The sequence below is a fragment of the Xyrauchen texanus genome, chromosome 16, assembly GCF_025860055.1.
Source record: "Xyrauchen texanus isolate HMW12.3.18 chromosome 16, RBS_HiC_50CHRs, whole genome shotgun sequence".
Taxonomy (NCBI): Eukaryota; Metazoa; Chordata; class Actinopteri; order Cypriniformes; family Catostomidae; genus Xyrauchen; species Xyrauchen texanus.
In genome coordinates, this window is record NC_068291.1 from 28,491,454 (window position 1) to 28,501,360 (window position 9,907).

At 37.6% G+C, this 9,907-nt stretch overlaps 1 protein-coding gene across 1 annotated transcript; it reads right to left on the reverse strand.

Annotated features, from left to right (window-relative positions):
• Positions 1 to 2,397: 2,397 nt before the first annotated feature.
• On the reverse strand, positions 2,398 to 6,334 carry LOC127656682 (ATPase inhibitor B, mitochondrial). Its single transcript, XM_052145113.1, has 3 exons — positions 6,213 to 6,334; positions 2,785 to 2,897; positions 2,398 to 2,643 (listed from the first exon to the last, which is right to left on the reverse strand). Exons 1-3 carry the CDS (start codon positions 6,279 to 6,281, stop codon positions 2,502 to 2,504), a joined length of 324 nt encoding a protein of 107 aa, XP_052001073.1. The 5' UTR covers positions 6,282 to 6,334; the 3' UTR covers positions 2,398 to 2,501.
• Positions 6,335 to 9,907: the final 3,573 nt, after the last annotated feature.

The following is a 9,907-nucleotide window of genomic DNA, read 5'->3' on the forward strand; positions in this document are numbered from 1 at the left end:
CAAGGAGTGGCTCTGTAAGAAGCATATCAAGGTTCTGGCATGGCCTAGCCAGTCTCCAGACCTAAACCCAATAGAGAATCTTTGGAGGGAGCTCAAACTCCGTGTTTCTCAGCGACAGCCCAGAAACCTGACTGATCTAGAGAAGATCTGTGTGGAGGAGTGGGCCAAAATCCCTCCTGCAGTGTGTGCAAACCTGGTGAAAAACTACAGGAAACGTTTAATTGCAAACAAAGGCTACTGTACCAAATATTAACATTGATTTTCTCAGGTGTTCAAATACTTATTTGCAGCTGTATCATACAAATAAATAGTTAAAAAATCATACATTGTGATTTCTGGATTTTTGTTTTTAGATTATGTCTCTCACAGTGGACATGCACCTACGATGACAATTTCAGACCCCTCCATGATTTCTAAGTGGGAGAACTTGCAAAATAGCAGGGTGTTCAAATACTTATTTTCCTCACTGTATATATATTTGGCCTTCATAGGTGCTCGCTAACAGCACTTGCCCCTACAGTCTGTTAAGGCTAAATGGGGGATCTTTGTCTTTGTTGTGTATATATATATATATATATATATATATATATATATATATATATTAATGGCGTTGTGCAGGTTTATGTGAATGTATCATAACAATAGGATGTTAATAATTATGACCATAGACACTCGAGAAAAATATATACAGTAAATACTGTAAATGTATTATACCTTATGGGAACAGTCCCTTCCCTCCAAAATCAAATACACAGAAAATGTATTCAGTTCAAATATATATATATATATATATATATATATATACAGCTGACTAATTAATGTCATTTTATTAATAGATTCGTGTGCCAAGAGTGACATTAGTCTTCATGTAGACTGAGTTAAGCAAGAGTCTTGTGACAAATTATAATAGGACATTATGGCCATACAAAATCATAGTACTTGGATACTTAAGTACATTTGAAGGCAAATACTTTTGTACTTTTACTCAAGTGAATGTTTAAAGGCAGCACTTCTACTTTTACTTGAGTAATATTTTACCTTGAGTATCTTTACTTTAACTCAAGTACATAGTATGTGTACTTCGTCCACCACTGTGTACAGGTCAGCGCTGCACTGACTCTCACTGTGCCTATTGTACTGTTCATTTTTAGTACTTTTTGCACAGGTTTGCACGTGCACTATGTTATTTAGTCTGTGTAGTCTCATGTGGTTCTGGGTTTGTCCTATTGTTTTATGTAGCACCATGGTCCTGGAGGAACGTTTTCTCGTTTCACTGTGTACTGTACTAACTGTATATGGTTGAACGACAATAAAAACCACTTGACTTGACTACTATGTCAGTGACATCCGGACAATCTCAATGCTGATAGGCTTTTGCGACAACTCGTCATGCGTATATTTCGCTTGAGTTGACAAATTTCATCTCGTGCGAACATACGATTTCGCTTCACACCATTCGCGCCGCAAATTCGCGTTGTATGTGAACGCACCATTAGGCTCAGGAAGGTACTTCCGTAAATTAATGAGACATAAAAGGATACATATTTTATATATATGATTTATAAATAAATAAAAGTCGTTGAGGTGAGTGGGTAATTTTCAAAATATGGTGACAAACATGTCCCTTGAATTTTCAGTAATGAAAAAGATGTCAAATAATCAAGAAACTTCATTTAAAAGGCATCATTCTGTAACTCATAACCTTTAATTAAATCATATTAAATGGTTCGACTATATTGTTTACACATTAAAAAAAAAAATATTTGAATTTGTCAATTGCCTGAAAAACATTGTCCCTTTCATCTGGTACACCTGTTCGATGACATTTACAGTTATCTGTTTATTTCTACTCATTCTGTTTTCTAAAGTAAAGCATTAGTGCAGGGCCTTACAAGTGTGAAAAAAGCAAAACAATTAAAGTTATTTATAATTTAAAAACAATGTTTGATTTCATGTCATTGGTGTGATCAGGGTTAAATATGTTTAAATAACATTAAACAATGTAACACCAATGTGTGAAAGATTTTAATGAATTGTTTTTTATTATTGAGCAAAAAAAACAAAACTGTTTGGATTTGCCCAAAGTGTTAAGTCTTAGGAGGTCCTCAAGGATAAAGTTAGGAAAAACTGGCCAGGTGCTGAATGGCATACTACCATTCTACACTTACTATAGTAAATTCAGACCGTTTTATGTCAGTTAGCCATTCTTAAGTCATTGCCACAATTCTACATTAACAAAAGCATGTTTGTTACAGAGGATTTACTGAAACCATTTGCTTCTAATTTATGAAAAGATCTTAAAATCTTTTAAATTTTATATAAGGATAAAAATCCTCAGAATGAATTTCAGTCTTTTGGGTCACCAAATGGTAATTTAATATTGATAACACAGACACACACACAAATTAATGTTTATTGACACTGGATAAGTCAAAAGTTTGAAAATCTGTGTGGGGGCAATTAATTTTTCTATGAAATAAACCTAGATCTGTCAAACAGACTTAGTCATCATGTTTAAGTTTTTTGATTTTGCCCTCATGACGACTGATCTCCTGTTGTAACCTCTCGATTTCCTTCTTATGGTGGTCAATCTCTTCCTGGTGGTGCTTTCTAAGAGCAGCCAATTGTTCTTGCTCTCTTCTCCTGTGAAGGTGATATATAGAGAGATGACAAGACATGAAGACAACACTGCGAGAACAACACTGCTGCAGCTTGTGAGGTTTATTATACACATGCAAGCAGTAGAGATCTGCAAGCGTGAGGCGCTCAAGCAAAGGCACTTACTTGAAGTACAACTCCTCCTCAGCAGCCTGCTTTTTGCCAAAAGCTCCTCCTGCCTCTCTTATTGCACCGCCACCACCACCTCCTTTTCCGGCACCTTTACCTAATTCTCCAAGCTTAATCAGAGGGAGAGACACAGGCACAGATTGCACAAGACACAAGTGTTTATTGATTTACCTGTAATGAGTACATATGTGTGAGAATACACAAATAAAGCATGAACTGTGGAAGGCATAACACTGTTGAAATGGAGCGGCCGACGAGCAAATTTGGATCGTATAACCATGTTCGAGCATTTTTAGCACCCCGTCAGAAATGCCTGTAAGGGCTTGCCATGCCTCCATGTAACGGGACAGAGGGGGGGATTTGGTTTGTTCAATGTATAATATAATGCGTAGTTGGGCATAACCTTTGTCTTCCCCTTGGTCCACTTTAGTGAGGAGAGTGGAATCGCTGAGGGAGCGAGCTGAATATTTTGAAGATCTGAAGACCCGCTTCCTGAATCCTCCAAATGATGCGTGACCTTACCAACAAGCTTACGTCATCCCTCACATAAGCGCATCACAGAGATATACAGAAGCAAACATTTGAAGTTAAAAAGTATACAAGTATTGTTTTGTTTCTAAAAATAATCAATTGTTTGGGTTCAGAAAAAAATTATTTGTCGACGTGGATTCGTGTGGATTATTTTGTGCATCCTAAATATGCATTTTGGACCACTTGCATTGTTTAAAGGAGGCGGCCTCAAATTAAATCCTAAAAATCATATATTCGGTTTTGATGAAGAAAGAAATAAAATATTTGCACCAGGAGTGGCACGAAGTCACCCAACAGCAATTTGAAAGACTGGTGGAAAGCGTGCAAACACATGAAAGCTGTGATTGAAAATCTGGGTTATTCCACCAAATATTGATTTCTGAACACTTCCAAAGATAAAACATTAGTATTGTGTTGTTTATAAATTAATATGAACTTGTTTTCTTCGCATTTGAGGTCTGAAAACACTGCATCATTTTTGTTATTTTGAACTTGTTTTCATTTTCTTTAAATAAATGCTCTTATTGACAATATTTTTATTTGGAATTTGGGAGAGATTATGTAATTACTTTATAGAATAAAACAAAAAGGTACATTTTATTCAAACACATACCTATAAATAGTAAATCCAGAGAAACTGATACATTTGCAGTGGTCTCTTTTCCCAGAGCTTTATGTAATACAATATAGCAATATCAATAAAGGATACTTAGGCCGAAGCGCTCCATGGAGCAGGTGTGTCGCTCAAGCGAGGACCTGTTCACCAATGAAGCGTCAATCGGCGAGGTGTAGAATGTCCACCGGAACACTGCAGGGGAGCGGAGAGTAGGGCTGCATGATTATAGCAAAAATCATAATTGTCGATTATTGCTCTTGATATTGTAATCTCGATTATTAATGTTGATTAAAAAAATTTAATTACCGTGACATCACAATGTAAGCAACCGTGTAGTTCTTCAGAGTAGCAGATTTCAATGGTGGTTATGAGCTGCATCTTTTAAGCATTATATTGTATTTTACATTGTAATAATGTTTGTTAAGGTAAGGCAAATGAAAATAATTGTAAATGGATATCTATGCTAAAGAATAAATGTAATTATTGCTAAATTACTGTTTAAATGTTTAGTCCACGTAAAATACATAATATGGCATATTAAATATTCCAACTTATTAACAGCCGATTTAAATTGACAAAGTTACACCAAATTAAAAACAGTCATTTGCGATCGGATTCGTGAAAAAGTTAAATCTACCAGCTGTGTGGCAAATGGGTCTTATTAGAGCAGGCGTGATAACAATGACGGTGATTCCTGAAATATGCTTATTCATGTCATATTCCTTATGTTGGCTACACCCCCAAAACACAATTACAACAGTTAAGCTGAATTATTTTATTGCTATTTTGTACAAATCAAATTCACATTGGCCTACTTATTAACGTGACAAAACAAACCTGTTATTACATTAATAAATTGTACACCGAAAGCAAGCAACACGACAAACTCTCCCATTACAACGACTGCGGTCACTCACTGCAGGTTTACACTGTTTGAGACCTGCATTTTGATGCAATGTTCTGCACTCTCACAAATGCTCTCGTGTACATTATTTACACTGCGTCTGTGCCTTGTAGAACAGGATCATTTTTGTTTTGTCGTGTTGCTCATTTGCAGTGTATGTAACATCTACATTCAAAGCGAGCAGTGCAATATGCAATGAATCCAAAATAATTACAAAATGCTTTTCGCTCTTGTTCTACAGCTTCTTTTCAAGTGTCAGGTGATGTTTCTTCAGTATTAATTTTAGTGTGCTGTGCGCACAGATCAAGAACAAAGCAAGCATCTGGGCATTCAGATGGTTTAAAACGTGCGCATTAGGATCAGTTGTCTTTACTGATAGGACAGAGGACTAATCTAAGTGGCTCTGATTGGCCATTGCCATTACATTGCTCAACAGACATGTTAGTGATTGGTTAGAATACTCAACCGCTGCAAAAACAGGTTGTAAATAGAAACCATTGACGCAACAGTAGCAGACTTAAATTGAACGCCATAATCATAATTTTTCACGATTACATGATCGTGGCAGCCGTAATCGCGATTCGTTTTTCTATTAATTGTGCAGCCCTAGTGGAGAGTCTTCTAAACTTGCACATCTGCTGACTCGTGTATTTCGACAGCAACAAATGTAGAGGGCTTCTAGGACGAGAGATAAATCACTGTCTGAGGAATGGTGTTAGTGCACCTGCTTTTATACCAGGCAATTTTGTGCCTAAAAGGGCAGTATTTCAACATCAAAGCCAGTTTTTTAGAATTGGTGTTATTGTAGAGGGGTTTCAACTAGGTAATGTAGAAGGACACTCCCATAGTGTCTGCTTAGTGACACAATGACAAGTGAACTGAATTGTAACAACTATTGATTTTAAATGATGCTTCATCCAAGCCGCTAGGTGTCAGTGTAAGTCCAAGTCCAAGATGACACAAAGACAAAAGATACTGAGTTAAAAACTGTGTATGTTCTATTAATGTAAAATGACTGTGGTATTTTGATATAAAAGTTACATTTTATATCATTAAACTATATATGAACACACATAATTCTTGCTCTTGTAAACAAAACAAAAGGGTCATAAGACAAGGGCACCCTGAAAGTGTGACATTGCAAAACTATAAGTCCTTCGTTGATTATTTAAACAACGCAGTACGTTAAACTATCGTATAATGTATTTGTTTATCAAACACTGGAACTGCCAACGCATGCTTATGAACTCTAAAATCGCAATGAAATACAGCAATATATTTTGTCCTTTTCTTTAATAGAAAGAACAATTCTATGAGAACTTCTATGAGAAAGAAAGTCACTGGGCCGGAATATTTTTTTAATGCATTCTCTACCTGGTCGGACGACATCCTGAGCTGTGTGGCCAAAAAGCTCCTGATATTAAGTTTGAGAAACCTCGCCATGTTGTCTTTATATTCTCGTGCATGCAGTGACTTGAGCGTGCCGTGCGCTCTTGTTTAATGTAGACTCAGACAGGAAGGTACCATTGTAAAGAAATAGGCGAGACCCTGTTTAACATCACTTAATCTAATATATTTGTCATTTAATGGCAATTTAGAGGTTTGTATTAATCTATTACTTCTAATATGCCACTACAAACAAACCGTGAACTTCGTGATTATTATTTTTAAGGAATCCTCTCTAAGTGGTACAGCCGTGGTTATAGCTCTGTATGAGCACTTTCATGCGCACAGCTGACTGATAAAAAGGTGCACTCAGTAATTTTTCATCATAAAAAAAAGTTTCACTTCAAAAGAAATGAAGAATCATAACTACTCACATGAGGTGAATATTCCAGTCCTATCATTAACTTTATAAACTATAAAAGCTGTTTTATTATACACAGAGGGTCCCCTAATGGGGGCTGCCATGGGATGACATGAACCACTGCCCTGTCTCAAATACGTCCAAAACTAATGTTTGCTTAGCATTCTGTCCCACCCCCACCCCCATCTGAGGGTTGTCCCCCCCTAAAATATCATTAAAATATGTGTATTGTAAATAATATAATGATATATTCTTAAAATAATTGTTTAAGAAATAAAATAATACAAATGCAAACGGGGCAACAACAAAAAACCCCATGGTGTCCCCTTCAAAAATTGCTCTTGAGAATTGTTATGTTTATTGTCCCCCCAACATTTTGATGACATTTTCGTCCCTGGGTTCAGCAGTCGATGAAAAGAATAAAAATGGTGTCTGATGAAGCAGTTGAAATTAGTCAATTAATTAATCTACATCAAGTGTAAAATGTTCGATTTTAATTTTTTAAACTTATGATTCTATTTTTAGAAAAGCATTGTAGTCATTAGATATTGCTTGGTTATTTCTAAAGCTCAGTTGAATTTAATAGCTAATTTAAGTTATGGTGCCTTAAGACCCTATCAGAAAAGTTTCCTTTTAAGGTACCTTCATAAAAATGTGTTCTCTCTTTTAAATCATGATAACTGACTAGTCAGTGAGGCAGTTGGCTTCATTTTCAGATTTGGTCTCATACTTCCTCATAATTTGGTCTTCCATTTTTTTCTTTCCCTTTTTTTTTTTTGACCATGCAACATATAATTTAAAAACCAAACTGATTTAGTTACCATTTCACTATAGATAAGTATTATGCAAATCTTTTCTAAAAAAAGATGCACTCAGTATTTTTTTTTCCTCATTAAAAATGTAACTACTAAAAACATGAATAGTCATTTTGAAACATGTATAAAATCACGACCAATCACACGAGATAAAGACTGGAGTGATATCAGTAGACTTATAAAAGCTGTGGAGAGGGACTCCTCTTGGGGGTTGCCATGTTAGGATCATATGACCGGCCCAACAATACTCAATGTTAGTAACCACCCTGTGATTGGACACATTCATTCATGGATTAAATTACTCACGGTTGACTGAATAGATATGTTTTTACAATGGCATTTGTAACTGGAAACTGCATTTTAATTATGCTGAACTGACGTATTAACCAGCACAGCATAAACAAAATAATGAATGCACATTTAATAATGCATGGCTTGTCTTTGTATAGCTTTCACATATTTACATGGCTACTATTGGTTTAGATAATTTAATCTTTTTTTTTTTTTTTAGAAAGTTATACAAAGAGCAAAGATATATTTATTCACTTAAGTGGGAAGTGAATAAAGTGCAGTCAATATATTGTTTTATTTTATCAATATAGTTGTCCATATTTCTTCTCTTGGACCCTTATATATACAGAGATGGTCAATGCAGAAAGAAAAATATAATTGGTAGAAAGTGGATGGCACAGAGCCAAGTACCTGCAGAAGAAAATGTTTATGCAGGAATACTGTTAATGGTGATCAATACACACCAGGCATAAGCCCTGGCATGTAAGCACATAAAATATTCAAAATCTCTGAATTGATGCCATTCATTCATGATAAAAACAAACTGTGGTAAGTTTGTAATTTGATCAATCAAATGGGCCAATGAGTGAGGAAGCAGCAAATTGTCAACATGAGTATTTTAGCATCACACAAAAACTTAAACAAAAAGGGCCCTCAGTAAACACATAAAACACACAAACGTGTTGTATTGCTGCAGATGCTGGAACAGTCTCTCTGGTTCCACTCTCTCACTCACTCTGACGCCTCATGTGCCTTTTTATGACTCCCTCCGCTATCACAACAACAAGAAACAGGTGTTAGAGACAATGACAGCCCAGGTGACAAGCTCTCTCCAGCAGACAGACACATGACCATGCCCCCATCACCACATATCCCCACCACCCAACTCAAGCAAGAGCAACATCCGACCTGCCACACTTGGACACCATGTTCACTTTGCGATAATCTACACAGAACTGGCCCATTCTGTCTTTCTTAGGTACCAGAACCACCGGGCTGGCCCAATCGCTGTACAACTCTCCTACTATGCCCATATCAAGCATCGCCTCATTCTTCCTTAACAACCTTTTTTGTGTGCAGGAAGGCGATCCGGGTAGCTACGAACCACCACCTCCAGGGTGGTCTCAATGTGGTGCTCAATGAGGTTCCTGCGACTGGGGAGAGGAGAGAACGCGTCCGCAAATTCTGATTGCAACTTGGCCACGTCTGTGAGCTACGATGGTGAGAGGTGGTCGCCACACAGGACCGGGGTGAATGTATGTGGATTGAGAGTCAACACCGGCCCGAGCTCCGCAGTCTCGGGGACTACCATTGCTAAGGCCACAGGGACTGCCTCAGTCCATGATTTTAGGAGGTTGAGGTGGTAAACTTGACATGCTCCACCCCTAGCTGTTTGCTTAACCTCATAATCGAGATCTCCAACTCGCCGTGTGACCTCAAAGGGTCCTTGCCACTTGGCAAGAAATTTAGAGCTTGAGATGGGCAGTCATAGAAGCACTTTATCTCCCGGTGTGAATTCCCATAGTCGAGTGTCCCTGTCATACCTTCGACATTCCTGAGCTTGGAGAAAATTCTCCTGTGTTAATTGACCCAAAGTGTGGAGTTTTGCTTTAAGATCAAGAATGTACTGAATTAAAATTGTACCGTTTGAACATTCCTCCTCCCAAGCTTCCCATATGACGTTGAACACACTGTGCGGCTGACGCCCATACAGCAGCTTGAATGGGGAAAACCAGGTGAATGCTTGCAGGACCTCTCGCACTGCAAACAACTGGCTCGAGCCACTTATCCCAATTCCTAGCGTCCTCGTGATAGAACTTACAAAGGTTTTACTAAATCGTTCCACCAACCCATCTGTTTATGGGTGATGAACAGTGGTGCAAATCGATTTAATACCCAACAATTCATATTGTTTGTTGAGTGTTCATGACTTAAAGGTAACGTAAACACGAGTATTTATTTTGGAAATGCCCCCGAAACACTACGTGCTGAGGTGTAGTGAAGGGGCACTGCCTCCAGATATCGCGTTGCATAGTCCACCAGAACTAACAAAGCGATGCCTGCGTGCAGTCCATTCTAATAGCCCAACAAGGTCCATGCCAATACTCTCGAAGAGGACCTTGATCAGCGGTAGGGGCGCAATGGTGCTTTTGGGG

Excerpts from the sequence above, each read along its gene's own strand:
- LOC127656682 (XM_052145113.1), bottom strand. The coding sequence starts at position 6,281 with ATGGCGAGGTTTCTCAAACTTAATATCAGGAGCTTTTTGGCCACACAG. Across the intron at positions 2,898-6,212 it reads TCAGGATGTCGTCCGACCAG|CTTGGAGAATTAGGTAAAGG; the intron begins GTAGAGAATGCA and ends CCTCTGATTAAG. Across the intron at positions 2,644-2,784 it reads GAGGAGGAGTTGTACTTCAA|GAGAAGAGAGCAAGAACAAT; the intron begins GTAAGTGCCTTT and ends TCACCTTCACAG.